Raw genomic sequence first — 19725 nt, 5'->3', positions numbered from 1 at the left:
CCAATTTAGTACTGTCATTTAAAATCTCACCAACCCATTTGATAATGGGTTTTTGCCCTCAACCCACAACCCAAAACCCATCAAGCACTCTTCTTCAAAGACTCAACAGTCATAACATCCCCTAAACCAAAACCGGAGCTATTCCAACGGCTAAATTTCCAGGTAATTTCACACGTTGGGTCAAGGCTTAACCCAATTGCAATTAGAAAATCTAATGGAAAATTTAATAGAGGGGCAATTTGGGCAATAAAATTGATGATTTGAGGGACTTTTCTTGGCAAATACTGAGATTTTGAGGAACCTTTAGTCAATAGAAGATGATTTAAGAGACTAATATGTAATTACCCTGCTTTTATTTCATTTGGCTCTCTTCTTTTATTAAAGAAGATACATTGAGGTTTTGATTATCTCAACCATATTTTCCTCAAAATGTAAAAGGGAAAGAAAAGCATGTCACTTGCTGGACAACTCTAAATGGAGCAAAATGGATAAAACAATTCATGTAGCTAACATCTAATTTGGATGAAGGTTTGCTGATATCTTTTTATGGTTTTCATTTCAGTGCAAGCATTGCAACTTCTAATTGCATATTCACCTTCTTATGTTGAACAATGTCATTCATGTTTTTTCCTTTCAGCTCTTGTTTCCTGTATTATCCAGATGAGTAAATAGGGGCCAGTCTGTCCCTTTTTGGTATTAGCATACAAATATTTAATCCATCAGCTATAATCTGAATATGTTGATGATCTCGACTTTAGTGGTCTTGGTATGTGGCACATTAGTGACACACCAGCTAAGAACGTGGAGGGAACCATCAGCCCATATATTACTAAATAATAATCTTGAATGCGGAAGTTGTACCTTCTCATCTGTAATATTTCTCTTCTTTCTTGATGATACAGGCTTTCATGCTGAAGAGATCAGCAGACGAGTCTCTTGGACAAGCAGCCTCTGTTATCACCGATGTTCTTGAAAATGCTGAAAGCGATGGTGTGATTACCGCTACACAGAAGAGGGCTCTCCTTCAGGAAATGGCTCTGAGACTTTCCTGAAATATTCCAGCATTATGCTCTACAGAGGTACATACTACTGTAAAGCATCTTTTTGGGACATACACTGTATAAAGCATATTTTTTTCTTACTGTAAAGTTATAATTGTCACAAATACTGCTTCTTTTACCATTTACTTGTATAAAGTTTGGTTGGGAGGAGGGACTGTTCTTTCTCCCCTTTGTTAGGAATTGATAACTCGCAATCCAACAAGTTTTCTGCTAAGATGATTCTTGAGATGCTGCTGATTCAATGATTTAATTTCTTTTGTACGTGGTTCTCAACATTCTTCGCTAGGAATAGAAGAACATGTTGAATTTGAGAAACTAACATTTTGCCTTTCTCTTGTGCTTTCATGGATTATGTTTACTTATGTAATGAAGAACTAAGAATTGTTTAGCAAATGAAACTAACATTTTCAAGTGTTTGTCTTTTTTTTTGTTATTTATATTGTACACTTATGCTTAACTTAGTATTTGTAAGTACTTTTTTAGTACTATGATTGGTATGTATGATTTATTGTTTCATCCCTGTGTCAAATTCCAAGATTTACGTACCAACTTTTGTGGTTGTAATTTCAACTTAAATAGCCACCCATTACTAAGACTATTTAGTGAAAAGATTTTGAGAAAATACAACTTACATGATGTAAATTTTGTCAAAAAGTTATTTAAAAAATTCAGAAAATTTGTAAAAGGATAAATATTTTGAAATACTGGAATCATATCTTAGAGTTGTAACAAAGTTTTTTTTTTGTTGCTTTGATGCAGTATTTGAAACTAAAGGGTCTCATAATTGCACTCTTGTTATGGTAAAAATAGTCTGATATTGTATGTTGTGATTTAGATGTCATAATTCGAGCGTGGGTAGCATGCATAATGCCTCATGTGAATCCTCACTCCATACTTTCTTCTGTATTTATATAAGACAGCTTGTATACACTGATATATGTATATGATTTATAGCACCAAGTTATGTACTCTGGGACGTCTAAATGCTTTCTAATATGTCTCTGTCATATGTATTTTGAATTAGATGTTGAAATATATACTATTGTAAAACCAGTCAACAAAATGTTTACCGAGATTAGGCTGATGGAAGTTTGCTGATATTGCGTGAATGATGGGCTAAACTTGTGGGACAAATTCTAGAGGAAAAGATACTTGATCATATATTTGGTTGAATTTTGAGCCCATGTGGGCTGTAATGGCTAGTGAAAATTGTACAACGTGGCGGCGCAGGTGCGGGCAGCAGGCGGCGCGTGGGGGCGGTGGAGGGGCGTGCAGTGCGGGCGGCGGCGGCGATGGCGGTGGTCGGAGAGAGAAGGAGGAAGAGAGAATGAGTTCTCTGGGAATGAATGGGGGAGAGAGATGTGGAGGAGAGAGAGAAGGGAGAGGGAATGAAATGAGAGTTATTTTTTACAAATTAGTTCACACACTCATCTCCTTAACCTATTCCAATCCAAAAGCTCATATCATGTCACATCACTGCCAAGTAAAATGAGTATGCTTGGTACCAAGCATACCCATTTTCCTCATGTAAGAAAAATGAGTATGCTTGGTACCAAGCACAAAAAGTTGTGCTTGATAGTGAGGTGACATAATCTCATCCACCCATTCAAATGGTTGTATATCCCCATGCACTCCTCAACCCATGTGAATGTGGTCTCCTATTTGAATGAGTGGAGGTGATTGTGCCACCTCACCACCAAGCACAAAATTTGTGTTTGGTACCAAGCATACCCATATTTCTCTCTCTATATACACACACGATAATTATACTACATAAACAACTTTTAGGTTGGCGTGCACGATAACTAAACTTAGAGACAATCACATGAGCATTGTTGTTGTTAGGGTAAGATTTCTTTATCTGCTACATAATATTTGTCTAATACTTTTTATAAGGTCAACACTAGGGTACTTCGCCACTATTGATTACTTTATTTCCTTCAGCTGACTTCACAAGTTTTAAGTTAATTTTTGCTAAGGATAATGTAACTTTCTACTTAAGATGATTCCATTTATAGCTTGTTGTTCTAGGGTTTTTATTTCGACATTATAAAAAAGGTTCTTAATCAATAAACAACAAAATATAAAACATTTTTTGTAAAAAGTGACTCACCTTCATAATTGCAACTGTAATGAAGCGAAAAACTGACTACCTTTTATAAATTTCAATTATGATTATAGATTTTATTTTTCCAAAACTACCAAACACCACATAATGAAATTCTCATGAAGTTAATGCCGGATATAATTTCGGGTGCAGACAATAGTCGTTGCAAAAATCTCTCTCTCTCTCTCTCTCTCTCTCTCTCTCTCTCATATTTCTCCTTTATTTATCGTCGCAACTCTCCTCTTCGTTTGTATTAGCTTCTTTGTTTTTAAAACTCTGAGAACACTCTCATATTTGGAAAGAAAAAAGGACATATCCTCACGCTATAATTAAAAAAAACACACCAAAATGCACATATGTTCAGGTTCCACGTTATTATTTGATATATATACATGTTACTTATGCACATATATTCAATTCCTCTACAATACTTATTCAGGTTCCATGTTATGCACGCATCAAATGCATCGGGATCCATCATTTTCTTATGATGCTACTTTTTTTTAAAGCAAACTGTAACTAGTTTAATTATTCCTATTTGATTAAAGGGGGTTTTCCTTGGAGTGCCATCTTTAAAGTATGGTCATCTTATAGAAACATTTTCAATTTACACGTTAACCACCCTTAAAGTGAATTTTTATTCTAATCAACAATCTCAGTACAGTCTAAATTTTCATCAAAAATCCAAAAATATCCTTAAAAACTCACATTTAATAAACGTGACCCGTGTTGTTAATGTTTAGATACACGTCGCATATTTTAACATGAGTTTTCTAAGGTTAAGATTTGGCTATAAGGCGGTTGATTGAATCGAGTTGTGCTAATATTAATCAAGTGGTGTTATTTAATCAAGAGTTTTATCCCCACTGCTAATATTAATGCTACCAAATTTCATTTTAAATTTAGATTTTACAATTAAAAATCCGTGTCGTTGCAGTTCTCTCCCCCTCATTCATCGTTCCCCAGCCTAGTGTTACCAAATTAGCCCCCTGTTTTTCACGTGGCTGGGCCCAAAACCGTCTACGCGATAGCAATGGTCCATACACGTAGCTCCCCACTGCACCAACAGGGCCCGCTCTTTTCATTAACCTCCATAAAAAATGGATATTTTACATGTCTCATTTAAGTTTTTACATTTCAAGTGTAAAAAGATTACAAGAGGTATAAGGCATATTCTCCTATCTGATTAATAATTTCGAGTTTTTTTAACTTCTGAAGTAACCTTCACGTTTCAATCAAAAACCCCACCTCCCCTTCTCTGAGCCCAAGTTAACCAGCCACTCATTTCGCCGGAATTTTGTTTTGCTTTATTTTTTATTTTTTATTTGTTATTTGGAGGGTGGGGTTATGGGGGTTCATTGGGTCGCTTTTGCTTCTAATTTACTTAAAGACTCCCTCTTTTGTCATTCACATCAAAATTAGGTGCTCCCTTTTCTGGGTTGTTAAGCTTTTCCATTGCTTTCTATAGACATAAAAGAATTTACTACATGTTTTTTTTTTTTTTTGAGAAGTGGGTTTTTCTGGATTGAGTTTTTCCTGCGCTTTTAAGTCGTTTGTAAAAATGGATTTTGGATTTATGTGCTTGTGTTTGGTCCAATCTTTTTGGGCCTTTCCTCGAGTTGTGGAACATTGACAAATTGTGTACAATTCATTAGTTTTATTGGGAACATATAGTTAATCTGTAATCCGTGAAAAGAACTTGGATTTTGGAAGTCAGTCACAATAATTTGCAAGAAACTTGAAGTCTTTATTGTCCATCGGGCGGAGCTACAGGGATCCAAAAATATGGGACCCTACATGAGACAGGTGAGGTGTCGGTTCCATGTCCCATGATGCCCTGTTCATGAACAGTGCATCATGGGACAGAGAGCCGACACCACACATGTCCCATGTAAGGTCCCATGTTTTCTGGTCCCTAAGACATTTTTCTTATCCATCAATTAAAATTTGTGATTTGCAACAGATGAAAAATTCAGTTATTGTAATAAAATAAGTTTTGTAATAGAGTTGTTAGCTCATAATCATAGTTATCTGTTTACTTTTACGTACTTTGTTTCCATATAGATCATGAAAATTGTGAATTTACTTTCACTGAGACTTATCTTTGTAAATACTTGTTTGCACATGAAAAGTTGCGCTCAAAATTGCTATGAAAACAGTTTGATTTTGGGCTCAAAAAAAATTTGTTCTTATGTGCTGGCTCGTATTTTGCCGCGTGAAGCTAGAATGCAATTCCCTCGTTAAAAAGAAAAAAAAGATTGAATCTTTTTTTCTTAAGTTTTTGGTAAAGATTGGTAAATAATAATAGTAATTATAATAAAATTTGGTGTAGCTTGTTGTAAAAAAAAGAAAAAAAAACGTGTGGTGTGGCCCAGCTCAGCTGCTGGTAGATCTCAGACTGGGCTTTGCGTATTTAAAGAGACCCAACCCCGGCTCTCTTCTCTACAACTCTCTCTCTCTCTCTCTCTCTCTAAAATTCCTCATATAACCAATCTCTAATTCAATCGCTACTTCGGGAGGTAATTTCATTTTTATTTTTGATCTTTAATTGGTTTGTCTTATTGCTTATGGCGCCCACAAATCCTAGGACCACCCTAAGCATGTTTTGTTCTCGTCCGGCGTCGTCTTTTGATCACGCGATCTCTGTCCTGGGGACAAATTTGTCTGCTCGTCTTCTGTTGTTAGATCTGGTTATTTTCTCGTCTTAATTAGATCTGAATCATCGCATGATTTTTCTTAGATCTGTTAGGATTAATGTAAGTTTTTTTTTTTTTTTTGCTTAGATCTGTTTGAAGCGTCATAGATTTTGTTCAGAATTTGATGATGTGGGTCTGTCTGTCCGTCTCAATGTCAGATCTGCTGGCATTTTTTTTTCAATTTTTTTTTTTTTTTTGTATTGAATCATATCGGATTGGGCATCTTGTGAAAAATTAGAATCAGATCTACGTGTCGATTGTGCTTCCTCCATTTACAAACTAGTCCGCAGATCTGGAATTGTTCTTTTAATTCGCGGATCTCTCTCGTTGAATGTTCTCATTTTGTCATCCTCTTTTGATCTTTATTTATGAAACTGTAGCAGCTGAAATGGTGAAGATCTGCTGCATCGGCGCCGGCTACGTCGGTGGTCCGACGATTGGCGGTGATCGCCCTGAAGATGCCCTAAGATCGCAGGTGGTTGGTCGGCTCGACATCGTCGCGTCCGCCCCATCACGGCGCCTGGAACAGCGGACCAGCTCCCGATGCTACGAGCCTGGGCGCTGGAGAGGTCGTCAAGGTAAGTTGCCGCGGCGCGCAACCTTTCTTCAAGCACGCGACGTCGAGAGCACGTTCCGCAGGAGCCGACCTAATCTTCGTCTCGTCAACAGATCACCCGACCAAGACCGCGTGGCCTCGGTGAGGCCGCCGACCTCACCTACTGGGAGTCCGCCGCTCGTATGATAGCCGACGTCTCCAAGTCTGACAAGATCGTCGTCGAGAAATCCACCGTGCCCGTCAAGACCGCGGAGGCCATCGAGAAGATACTGACGCATAACAGCAAGGGGATCAACTACCAGATCCTCTCCAACCCTGAGTTCCTCGCGGAGGGTACTGCGATCCAGGATCTGTTCAATCCCGACAGGGTTCTGATCGGCGGCCGGGAGACGCCGGAGGGGCCAGAAGGCTGTCCCAGGCGCTGAAAGCGGTGTACGCGAACTGGGTCCCGGAGGACCAGATCTGACGACCAACCTGTGGTGCGGCCGAGCTGTCCAAGCTCGCCGCCAATGCCTTTCTGGCGCAGAGGATATCGTCGGTGAACCGATATCGCGCTCTGTGAGGCGACCGCGCCAACGTCGCCGAGGTCGCGCTTACTCCGTCGGGAAGGACAGCAGGATCGGGCCGAAGTTTTGAACGCAGCGTCGCTTTTGGCGGGAGTGCTTCCAGAAGGATATCCTCAACCTCGTGTACATTTGCGAGTGCAACGGCCTGCCGGAGGTCGCGAACTACTGGAAACAGGTGATCAAGATCAACGACTACCAGAAATCCCGGTTCGTGAACCGCGTCGTGTCCTCCATGTTCAACACGGTCTCCGGCAAGAAGATCGCGGTGCTGGGGTTCGCGTTCAAGAAAGACACGGGCGACACCCGTGAGACCCCGGCAATCGACGTTTGCAAGGGTTTGTTGGGTGACAGGGCGCAAGTGAGCATCTACGATCCTCAGGTGACGGAGGAGCAGATACAGAGGGATCTGGCGATGAATAAGTTTGACTGGGACCACCCGATTCATCTCCAGCCTACGAGCCCCACGGCAGTGAAGCAAGTGAGCGTGACGTGGGACGCGTACGAGGCGACCAAAGGAGCCCACGGGGTGTGCATCTTGACTGAATGGGACGAGTTCAAGAAGCTCGACTACAAGAGGATATACGACAACATGCAGAAGCCCGCGTTCATATTTGACGGGCGCAACGTGGTCGACGTGGAGAAGATGAGGGAGATTGGGTTCATCGTTTATTCGATCGGAAAGCCTCTGGATGCTTGGCTCAAGGATATGCCGGCTGTCGCCTGAGAGGAAGAGAGAGAGAGAGGTCTGAAATTGGTGGAGAATTCTTTGTGATTGCTGTTTCTTTAGAGAAATCTGGTGCTTCTACTTGTTTTGATGGATAATTGTTGTTTTTTTTAGGGGGTCATAGCTATAGCTAGGGTCCTCTGTTTATGTTTTCATGTTTGTGTCCGTAGTCCCGTATACTTTGTATTCGCTGCTATCATCGGTTGCGTTTTGGGAATATGAGAATTGAGATTTTATCAGTGATGTGTTTTTCGTTCTTCTAATCTCACGTCGGTTTGCTTCCTTCATTTTTTTCATCTTCTTTCTCAATTTGTGTTATTTTTCTACATGAAACTACTGTTAAATATCTTGGAAGAACAGATCTTTGTTGGCTTTTGGGATACAATACAATGTTAAATGACACGGTTATGCACCGTGTCCTTGCGATGAGCTGCTGGAGCTTCTGCTCTATTGTGTGATTCTGTCGGTCCGTTTGCACTGTTTGCGACTCTTGATGGAGCAAACAGAGATTGTTATTGCGGTTTGTTGTATACGGGCATAACTGGTGTGTTGTTCACGTGACGCACACATCTAGATCGTTACTTGTCCAAAATCATCAGCTTACAGACCACCGTCCGATTCATTATAGCATATAGACCACCACAGTTGATGACTTGAACATGTCATCGTAAGTAACACGCCAATCAAGGTCACGGAGAGACGCAAAATATTGTGGGATTTTTTTTGTTATTGGATGGTCGGTATAAGAGCTTAATCATCTAATAATATGCGAAGAATAAACCAATGTTTGTTGATGTGGATGAATCGCACAGCTGTATAGATCAACTGAACGGGAAACTGTGATTGTATTCATACATTTCGTTTGAGGAAGCCGTGAAGCTAGTTAAGAACGATTTGGTTACAGAAAAAGTGAGTTAACCAATGCTTTTTTTTTTTACTTCTATTATTTTGTTGGTCAAGGTAATATCGTTAAGAAGTAAACCATATTATGTCTACGTATCCTCTCCAACTATGTGGTAATTGGAAAGAATCCAATTCTTTCAATTCTAATCTTTCATTTGCTTGTTTGTTTGTATGGAAGTAATTATAGAATAGCGGAAAATAAATAAAATAGAGGCTACTTCTTCTACTTCCTATAAAAAAAAAGAACATTTTTGTTTCTCTAAAAAGTGTTTGGCAACCATGGCGTTTTTATCGTTTCTGTTTTTTTTCAACAAAAACAAAGAAACGCGTTTGGCAACCGGGGCGTTTTTTTGACTTGTCCATTTACAAAATTTAAAAATTAAACACTTTTCTCAAAACACTAAAAATGTGTTTTAAGATTCTGTTTTTTCATCTAAGCTGTCGCAGCCCTGTCGTTCGCGCTCGCTCGCCGCCTCCGTCGCTCGCCCGGCCGCCTCCGGTCCGCCGGTCACCCGTTGGCCACGCCGCCCGTCGTCCGGTCACCCGCCGTCGCCACTACCGCCACCGCGCTGCTCCCCGGCTCGCCGCGCCCGCCAGCCACCCTTCACCCGCCGCACCACCGCCACCGCCGCCGCCCACGGCTACCAGTCGGCCCACCGTCGGCCGGCCATCGGCCACGCGTCGCCACCACCACCACCAGCCGGCCTGCCCCACCGCCGCCCGCCCGCCCTGTTGCCTCTGTTGCCCGCCGGCCACTCGTCACCCCCACGGCCGGCCGCGATCACCCTCCACCGTTGTCGCCACCACAGCCACCGTTGCCCGCCCGTCGGCCCCGTCGGCCGACCTTTGGCCACCCGCCCCGCCACCACTCGTCGCCCACACTCGTCAACCACCAGCCGGCCCGCCGCCACCTGCCCGTCGACGGCCGCCGGCCACTCGCCGCTACCCGTCGCCACCGCTGCCCGCCCACTGCTTTCTAGTATAGGTTTGACCAAAATGGTGTTTTCAAAACACATTTGAAAAAAAACATCATAGCATAGTGTTTTTACAAAAACACAACAAAAAAGCACATTGATTACCAAACACACCCGATCTACTTTCAATACCTCATTAAATGCTAGTGTAGTGTCTACATGTCATATCTACTTTCTAAATACTCTTCCGCTCGTCAAGCCTCGAAAGTAGCCCAAAATTAGGCGAAATTTATATTAATTAGGAAATAATATTATTAGGAAATAAATAATTTATCTTATTAATATTTACTTTATTAGTTTCTTCCTGATAACTTTTCATTATTATCCAAACGAAAAAAAGGGAATGAAGAATAAAAAGTACAATTTCCATTACATCAAAAAATATGTGAAAAAGGATTACTTCCACTACTTGTTACTTTATAAATTTACATGTTACTTCTTTGATCTATTTCGTACACCTAGTACTTCTATCAAACCAAACAGGCCCAGGGATGAGATTAGACTATGTAAGATTTTCCATTCTTACAAGAGCGGATTTAAAAGTAGTGGTTTTCATGGGAATAGCGATAAAACCATTATTTTTAAAACAACTTTAGCAATAATGAAAATTCTACATGGCTTGATCACATCCTTCTAAATTAGAATGGACGATCATGATTAAAAAATTGGATCCTCTCTAATTATCTAATTATCATAGAGAGAATTCAAATCCAAACTTTTTATATGCCAAACAGAAATATGTATTTAAAAGTCTACTTTCCACTGTCTATTTGAAAGAATCCAAACAATACATATAGAGAAGGGTTATCTGCGAATAGACCCCTACAGTATCGACCAATTGTGCCCAATTGCAGGGTTAATTGTGAATAGAAACCCTATGATATTGTCCAATTGCGAATAGACTCCCTATAGTTTATTTGTTGCGAACAGACCCCCTGTAGTATGAGCCATATTGTGAATATATACGCCTACTTAGTGAATTTTTCGTCTCGTCTAAAATTAAAAAATAAAAAAGTTAGCAATTGAGAGTCTATCCTAACCAATAGGACAATAGCAGATTTATCCGCCTCCTCAAACCTTTTAAATAATTTTTAGAGCTAAATAGGAAATTCACTTAGGGGATCTATTCGTGAAAATAGAACTCTAGAGAGCCTACTCGTAATTGGGTGATACTAGTTAACCTAATAAAGAAAGTAGATGCCACCTCCCCTAACACATCAACCTTTCATTTTTCTACTTTCCCGTTGCCAAACAAGATTTGCCAATAGAAATGAAGAGAACATACTTTCTTGAAAAAGTATTTTCTCTTTAATTTTTACGTTTTATTTGCTTTCCATTGCCAAAACACGCTTAATGATGTCAGGAGGGTCCGTGAGGAAATTTGAAAGTTCAGGGGGAAATTGGTGACATATCCCAAATTTCAAGGGCTTGCCGGCTTGGTGGGGGGAAAAAATGCTTCAGGGGGTTTCTTCTAAACCCCTAAAAGTTTAAGGGGGGTTTTATCCAATTTCCCTCAAGTAAAAAACCCCTCTTCCACCTTTGCTTTCCTCATGCATGGACTTCGCCTCCTCCTGTACCTAGAGTGCGATTTCGTATGAGAAAGAAAAGGTGATCGAAACGAGAACCCATCTCCTCTCTCTCTATCTAAACCCTGTTCCTCTAAAAAAGATTCGAATATTTTCCCCACTCTCCCCAGATTCATGCAGAGATTGGAAAGCTCAATGCTGAGCTAGTAATAACCATATCCTTTTCCCTTCTCTAAAACGAAGAAAAGAAAAAATCCCATCGAAATCCCCAACTGGGTCCTTCACAAATCACTCCCAAACCCAACAAACCCCGAGATTTCATCGATTCAAGCTGACCCTTTTGAGATCTCTTTCACCCTCTTCATGGATCAAGATCGCTCCCTCGGCCGTCACGTGCGCAGTCCCGTGCCGCCGCCGGACCCCGGTGGCTATAGGCTGAGAGAAAAACCAAAGAGAACGACGGGCTTCGACGATATCGGAGAGAACCAATGTGGTGAATGCGGCAGAGAATTCAAATCCCGCAGGGCTCTGTTTGGCCACATGAGCTCCCATTCTCAGAGAGCTCAGAGAGCCAAGGAAGAAGATGATGCAAGATCACTGAGCAAGAAGCAGAAGAGGGTGTCGCCCGAGTACCCGAAGGAGCAAGTTGACGGCGCCCTTGCTCTCATGATGCTCTCCAGGGATCAAGGCAATTGGGGAAATGGGGTTCCTGGGGTTTCTGATTATGATGATAACTCCCTGAAGAAGAAGAAGAAGAAGAAGAAGAAGAAGAAGAAGAATGGATCCAATGGCTTAGGAGCTGATGCTGCGATAAATAAAGCAGGAGGATTCCAATGTCGGGTTTGTTGCAAAGTGTTTGGCTCTGGTCAGGCTTTAGGTGGACACTGGAGGGCTCATTCGTCAAGGGCTACTCTTAGAAGTGTTGACGGCGATGATGCTTATTTTGGTGCGCAATGACCACCAATATCATCGCAAATTGAGGGTGCATAGATTCTTGCTCTTTGATGTAGCTCATTATTCCGGGTGCTCAAAGGCGAGGTAACGATGGAATCTGATATAATTCTCATCCAAGCTTCTCTGCTTTCTTTTTGTTAGGGGTATAGAATTTGTTCTTATTGAGGCTTATCGAAGTTGTCTGGTGAGTTTAGAAATACATCTTGGAGTTTTGGTGTTGAGTTAGACACAAATGCAAATTGGACTGAAGAAGATTGGTTATTGTAGCTTCTAATTTCCATCCTCTTCATTGAATTGTTTATAGGTTCAATCACTTTCTCCTGAAAGATTACATGTTATATAAAAATATGTAAAAGTTTGTGCTTAATTATTGCATATCTCATACTGCCCTTATACTAGTGTTTCTAAATTCTGAGTACAAAGCCAGTACTTCAGTCCAATTGGAGCAAAAATGTCTGCTAGGTAGGCCTAAAACAATGAGTGTATTGTCACTAACAGCATGATATGAACATTAATTGACTGTGAAAGTAGTCCTTTGGTCCGTGTTCAATCCTTAGTCAACCCTTGGTACCTATATTGGATCAAACCAAAGTAAATTAAGATCTTGAATAACTGTGTTCAGATATGATCTTGTCCTGGTGTGGTATGATAAGCTTTGTTACATATATTTTCATGTCTATGCTATTAATGGTAAAATGATACGCATCTTATGAGTCTTATGACAAGATCAGAGTCAGATTTCTGTACTTTATGTTGCCAGATATGCATGTAAATGTTGCTGCACATGTATATTGTGTGAATGCCACCATAGGCACCAGTGTAGACTTCATAGAGTAGAGAGCACCCTAGTTAATGAGGCAGCTTGCTTGAACATGAAGTGAACCATGTGCGATTGACACATCCAACAACATTTGTAGACTGTAATAGCTAGAGACATTCAAACTGGGTAAATTATAAGAAGCTCTCTCACCAGAAACAGTTCAGAAAAACTCATCATCCGTTACCGTTAGGGCCTGTTTAATTAGGCCTTGACAGCCCAAAAATTGGAAATGCCCACTTGACACTCGTAGAAATTGATCAGACTTTTTAAAAACTATCCCTATTTATTTGTTTGGGTGGGCTGGGAAAGAATTATTCATCTTTCCTTCTTTGTCACTTTTCGGCACGATTTGGGGACCCAAATCTGAGCTATTAGGTAGGAATTGGGAGGAAATATATTATTTTAGGGTTAAAAAGTAAGGGGGGAGAGGTGATGAAAGCAAATCACTTACTTTGGTTTCCTTTTTTTTTTTTTTTGGTTATCAACCAAACAGTGGAATTAGCACATTGTATTTTCTGTGCAAGTTTTCTGAGTGAAGCAAACAAAAAACAACAATTTCCAAAAAATACACAGAAACACATGGAAAGTCAGTTCTGGGCCTAAAATTGATTTCCTACTATTTATAGAATGTAACCAAACAGGCCCTTAATGCATATGTTACTTTTGTAACAAAGTTTTGTTGTTCATATGTGTAGGAAGACATTCACCGTCGAGAAACATCCACTTCAGAAACCAGAGATTTTAAACGCTGAAAGGAACAAAATACAGAAGAGCATTTTTTTTTGATAAAATAAACTTCAAGTTTTATCACTAATGTATAATCCTATACGCAAACATCCATCCATACATCTGAAGAGCCAAACTCTGTTATAAAACCAACTCACTAATGAGTAATGATTTAAGGTTTTTGTTGAACTTTTTAGATGAAGGGTTTTCTTCGAAGGGGCATCTTGTAATTTACCCTTTGAAGTATCTGTCGCATTGTGGTTTCATTTGCAAAATCCTGGTAGAGTTGGTTAAGGAAGCTAAAGAGTGCTTTTGATTGAGAAAATGTATTATATGCTGCAAATCTGTAGTGGAGGATATCTGAATCCTGAGGTTTCAGGCTCAAACAAGGAGGACCTAGTAAATTCTGATATGTTTCAGATTGATCAATTGTATAAGACTATTAGATGGTGCCAAACTCACTACAGATTGATCAATAAACAATAATAAATATATCATTTATAAATAATAGATGGTGCCAAATTCTGATATGTTCCAATATTCATGTTATATACTCAGTTATAAATAATAATAAATATTAAATATTAAATCACTTATAAAATAATTTAAGATAAATATGATGTCTAGTTCTGCTACATAATAATATATTAAATTAAAAAAATGGAGGAGTTAGAAGAAGAATTCATTTAGAAAACTGGCACACTCAAATTGCACGTGAAAAAAATAGAAAATGTTAACCTTCAAAATACGTGTGCAGTGAGATGTAGTAATTAGGTTTTGACATTTTTTTTGTATTTGAATTCACAATTTTCCTTGTGATAGTTTTTGGAGGACTTTATTGATCTTACAAAATAATTCGGACTCGCCGTTAAATCTAAACACAAATCCTTATTTAATTTTAAAGTTGATAATGTAGTTTTTATGTCATTGAAACATAAATTATTATATGTTATTATATAAACCACTCTCAATATTTGTTCTCTCAATCCATTACCATGTTTCAGATAAATACTTAAAGTCATTACTAAGACTGTTTTAAAAAAAAAATCATTTTGTTAGCTAGAGAGATGGTGGTGGACTGTTGAAGTGACATTTTAAAATCTGAGAGATGACTATTAAATTCCTCTTCAATGTTTGAACGCCATGTCCCCTTCAATTTCTGCATTACTGTCACTATGTTATTAAGGTAGTAGTATAGACAATAGTGTAGATGTGCTAGCCTTCTACTAGAAGTTTTGCTAAACTTTTCATTGGAAAAAAAAGGGGAAGAAATTTATATAGACAAGACACAACAATAACTGGGATAGAATAATTTCATGTTTGATTCCAAGAACTAATACATAACCGTTACAGGGGTCCAACTGAATTTCAGGAAGTACACATATAAGGGATCCTATTATCTCGGGATAATCATAATTTATCTTGTAATTTATCTCGTAATATCTCTGATTTGAGATGAATTAATTGATGTGCAGTTCAGATAAAACCGTCATCAATACGATGAGGAGGTCTTGTACTTGTTTCAAAATTGAGATACAGGAATTGACCTTCAGTACGGAATCATATGAAGTTGATCACTATTTAATTATCTTGATTTCAGTATTAAAACCTAAGAGGGGTTTTGAAGATTTGAAGAGAGTCACTTGTGATAGGCTAGCTATTTTGAGGAGAAACATGGATCAATGTCAGATTTGTGGCAGAGTGTTTGGGTCTGCAGGTCAGGCATTGGGTGGACATAAGTGGGCTCATTCGGCAATGGTTACTACTCCTAGAATTACTGAGGAAAATTAATCACTTTGCCAACAGTACTCTGATTCTTGAAGGCAATGGAGAGCTGGGTGTTGCTGTGGGTGGGAGCTAAACAGGAGACTAAGGTGTGAAGCTGGAATATTACAAAATGACTACAGTTTTTGTATATTTTGCGTTTTTGTTTTCGGTTTTAATTAAAAACCATGTGGCTATGTACATGGGTTGTGATGATACTCTGCTTATCTGTTTTTTCTTTTCTTTTTTTGTTATAAACTTAACATCATCACTGTATAGTTGCGGGTGATGATGTATAGTTACCAACCAGTTTTTGGGTAGTAACGGTAGCTGGGGGCTCTGTTTGAGCCCTCATCTTTTTTCTAAAAAAAATGGCTACACTCCTAGAATTGTTGATGATGATGATACTGATTTTGGTGGGCAATGACCGATGTGATCGTGTCGGGAGTTGTGTAGATTCTTCTTCTTTGATTTGATTCATTTTTTGAGAAGCTCGAAGGCGAGGTAGTGGCCAGATCTCTTTTGGCAATGGCTAGTCCTGGTATTGTTGATGGTGATGCCGAGTAGATATCTTGATGGGCTACGGCTGACACGAAAACACATTGAGGGCTTAGAGATTCTTCTTCTTTGATTTGATTCATGCTTTCAGTAGCTCAGAAATACTTAGGAGTTTTTGTTATTCACACAAAATGCTAATTAGACTGGAGAAGGGCGCAGTATATATTAGCTTCTAATTTCCATCCTCTTCGATCGTCGTTTAGTTATGTATATATTTAATCACTTTTTCTTCATACTAAAGTTTCTGAATTCTGAGTAAAAATTTCAGCATATAAGGTGTGAACACAAATAGTTGGTGAGAGATCACTATTCACGGTATTTATGTCGCAGAGCGTTAGATGGGTCTAATACCATCTAATCCCGAATTAGCGCAAAATATGCGAGATATTGAGAATGTATATATAGTGAAATAAGCATTCTTCTCCTCTTGGACCATTGCATTGCTTTGCTTGGTGATTTGCTCTTATATATTATTACTAATTTTTTTTTTTTAGGATTAGAATGATTGGGCAGTGAATCAGCAAAATAAGAAGCATGACAGCAGAGGTTAGTGGAGTTTTGGCCATGTCTTTAGATGGCATGTGTATTATTTGCATGCATGATACACACGGCGCAATGGTTAGAAAATGGAGAACATACATATGATTATTGAAATATTATATGCAACGTAATGAATTCGTGCTCACTATATTAGGTATCAATGTACTATGTTAAGTTTATGATCTGCAATGCTATGTTGTTTTCTATTTACTCCATTTAAGAGCTTGAAATAAAATCACATTTACTAGTTTAAAAAATAGATTTAACTAGTAAATAAATGTACTCATTTTAAATGGTAAAACAGTGAGTTTAGCCAATTTACAACCAGTACATGACTCAATACTAGAACTAGATGATACAGAACCAAGTACTCCAGACTGAATAAGACTCTCCAGCCTTTTATTAGACTAATGACCAAGTCGTCTATGCCACAAATTGACAGGAAGCGATGTAGAGGGTTTTGACGAGCAAACAGAAGCAACAAGAGAACGTGGACGTATGGACTCTGGAAGGTGAATATATTCCAGAAAATACAACTTGTGCCTCCTAAGACCCGGCCCAACCGTCTTGCTCGTCTGTGGATCATGCACAAGACAAAGTATTAAAAGAAAATGAGACAAGCATGTCAGCCATACACAAAGAGCTAATAGAAATTAAATTCAAGCACAACTAAGGAGCCACATAGACGGGACCAAGTGTTAGACGACCAAATGGATCATTTTGTGGGGTAATAGAGTCATACTGAGTGATAGACAATGGTTGTCTAGTAACTGTGTAGATAGGGGCAAGAGAAGACGAAGTGAAGACAAAGGATGAAAGTGAAACATTACAAGTCATATGAAAGGAACAACCAGAGTCAAAAATCCAGAGATCATTCATACCAAAGACCGAAGGGTTAGCTGAAGAACCAACAAAATACATACCAGAGAGTTGTGCAGCGAATGTAGAGGTGATATGCTGAAAAACATCAAGTTGACGGCGAAGACCTTCAATAGCTTGAATAGTAGAGTCTGAAGTGGTAGAAGGTATAACATTGGCCAGCAATCCTGGTGTACGAGAGGGTTGAGACTGAGGGGTCAGCGACCACGATCAGTACCTGAGGAACGTAACTCAGGATGAAGCTTGAAGCATGTCTCAATCCGGCGTCCTTCCTTCTTGCAATATTTATAAGAGAGCTTAGATCGAGCCTGTGGAGAGGGAGCCTGTTGAGAAGTATAATTCATAACAGGAGCAGTGACAGGTACAGACATAGCAGTCTCGAGTGAAGAGGTAGGAGTGTCTACTGACAAATTGAGTTGTGTTGTCTGCTGCTGGTCTCATAAGTAGTGAGAGCTCCCATAACTAAGGCCAAAGTCGGAAATTGAGGCTGATGAAGTAGTTGAGCAGTCATAGTTGAATATTCAGAAAGGGACTGAAATAGTTGATACACCTCATGCTGCTCGTACCAAGCTAGCCAGTCTTCATATGTGGAATCACGTCTAGAAAGCATAGGGCGTAATTTTGTCCAAAGAGCTTTCATTTGTCCAAAATGAGACTGCAAAAAGGAATTACCTTTGCGTTGTTGAGCAACGCGTTGCAGAAGATGTGCCTTCTGTGCAACAGAACACTCAGTTAAACGCTCAGTGAGGCGAGTCCACATGGCCCAAGCAGAGGGAAACGAACCAATTTTGATAGTGAGACCAGAGCCAACACAACGAGTGAGATAATCCATGACACGAAATTCCTGCAACTGTCAATCCGAACTCTCCTTGACATAGAGAGCACGAGCAGTCTGAAGATTGACATCACCACTGCCAGATGTAACAGTACTGGATGAAGCAATAGTGCTGATTGACGGTCGAACTGGTCTCATACTAGTGAGATGATCAAGCAGATCAGCGCCACGCAAGACATTGGTGATAATGGTGGATCATCCTGCCCAGTCACTTTGATCATTGAGGAGGAGAGGTGGTTTAGGAATCTTCTCTGAAGGAGCCATAACAGCAAATCGAAGTTCAAGATTATTTTGAACAAAAAAACCGGAAAGATAGAATGGAACCCGAAGGTTTAAAAATAGAATATATAGTATATAGTAGTAATATATATAGTAATATATATAATAAGTATATAAACTCAACAAAATCATCCAATTAAATCGCTCTTCATTGCAAAGATCGTGTCGAAAATCGCGTCACACATTTGGTAACAGAGATCACGACGGTCAATCAGATCTCGGCGGCGGAGATTGCGAGATGAGCAGATTATCCACCGAGATCTACGAACAAGTTGGGCGGCAGCAGTGGTAACCTCGTCGATCACTGACAGCGACAAAGATCTCTGCGGCTACTGAGATCGGTGACTCGGAGAGAAATTTTTATTTATTTGGAAAAGAGGAAGTCCACAACAGCAGTATAGGGTAGAAAGCTGTAATGCCCAGCTTATAATAACCGAAATAATAATAATACTAATACAACATTGTTTCAAAAGGGTGGATCATAAATGTGATGACCGAAGTTGAGGTCTCATATGCAGTAGGCAACAAAATGCACCATAGAAGCCGGGTACAATCATTGGGGGATGAAACCTCCAAATGAATACAGCATATCATTACATGCTTCAGTATATTTCGAAAAGGTACTCAAAGTAACTTCAGTAAAAGTATAAGCTTCAAAAAGTACTCATAAGCCTCAAATGCCTCTAAGATTGATTAAGCCATTTTCGCTTTGCAGGTGGCTGCCAACCAAAATTGGATGATTCGTGCAATCAGAATTACTAATATATACAACACAAAACACAAAAATAAAAATAAAATAAAATGAAACCAAAATTTGCATTCTTGAAGAACTTACCGTAGACATCTTGATTAAGAAAATCGACCCCCTGTAACATAGATGTGAAAGAGACTTTTGACCCATCGAAATTTCGATCCGTAACGGTGGGCTAAAATAATATAGAAAATAATTAGCAACTATAGATCATGTAAAACTATAATTTATATGCTACTAACTGGTACCTGTGAGGCTATTTGTGGTGTAAGGTTGTGCATCGGTTGGGACAAATATGGACTGTAAACATTGTTTGGATATACCTATGCATTAAAATCTCATTAATTAATAATAAAAATAGCTCATATTCTACGTAAAAAAACAAATAAACAATAACATTTTTATGAATTACATATAATTACCCGTGACATATTAGTCTGATACTGAACTTGGTTTAGGAGCCTAATAAGGCAAGAAGTTTGTTGCATGCATTCCCATGGAAGATT

At 39.3% G+C, this 19725-nt stretch overlaps 2 protein-coding genes and 1 pseudogene across 5 annotated transcripts in view; all 3 read left to right on the top strand.

Annotated features, from left to right (window-relative positions):
• LOC109834111 (diacylglycerol kinase 1-like) overlaps positions 1–1275 on the top strand; it is a 24540-nt gene extending 23265 nt beyond the window's left edge. For all 3 annotated transcript variants that reach the window (XM_020402026.1, XM_020402027.1, XM_020402025.1), the window contains one exon: positions 903–1275. In XM_020402026.1, coding sequence (XP_020257615.1) covers positions 903–1052 — 150 coding nt within the window. In that variant the 3' untranslated portion in view covers positions 1053–1275. The remainder of the gene's footprint in view (positions 1–902) is intronic.
• LOC109834110 lies at positions 6249–7950 on the top strand (annotated as a pseudogene).
• Positions 11176–15656, top strand: LOC109834109 (zinc finger protein ZAT1-like). Of its 2 annotated transcripts, none has more exons than XM_020402023.1 (2): positions 11176–12151; positions 15214–15656. In XM_020402023.1, the coding sequence occupies exon 1, from the start codon at positions 11477–11479 to the stop codon at positions 12068–12070; it is 594 nt and encodes a 197-aa protein (XP_020257612.1). In that variant the 5' UTR covers positions 11176–11476; the 3' UTR covers positions 12071–12151; positions 15214–15656. The 2 variants fall into 2 exon arrangements, with proteins under 2 accessions (XP_020257612.1, XP_020257613.1); XM_020402024.1 differs by lacking the exon at positions 15214–15656 and adding an exon at positions 15089–15151.

This window comes from Asparagus officinalis, chromosome 3, assembly GCF_001876935.1.
Source record: "Asparagus officinalis chromosome 3, Aspof.V1, whole genome shotgun sequence".
Lineage (NCBI taxonomy): Eukaryota > Viridiplantae > Streptophyta > Magnoliopsida > Asparagales > Asparagaceae > Asparagus > Asparagus officinalis.
This window is presented reverse-complemented; position numbering and strand designations above follow the sequence as displayed.

Bases quoted from the DNA above. Each gene is read 5' to 3' on its own strand.
- LOC109834109 (XM_020402023.1), top strand. From the start codon at position 11,477: ATGGATCAAGATCGCTCCCTCGGCCGTCACGTGCGCAGTCCCGTGCCG.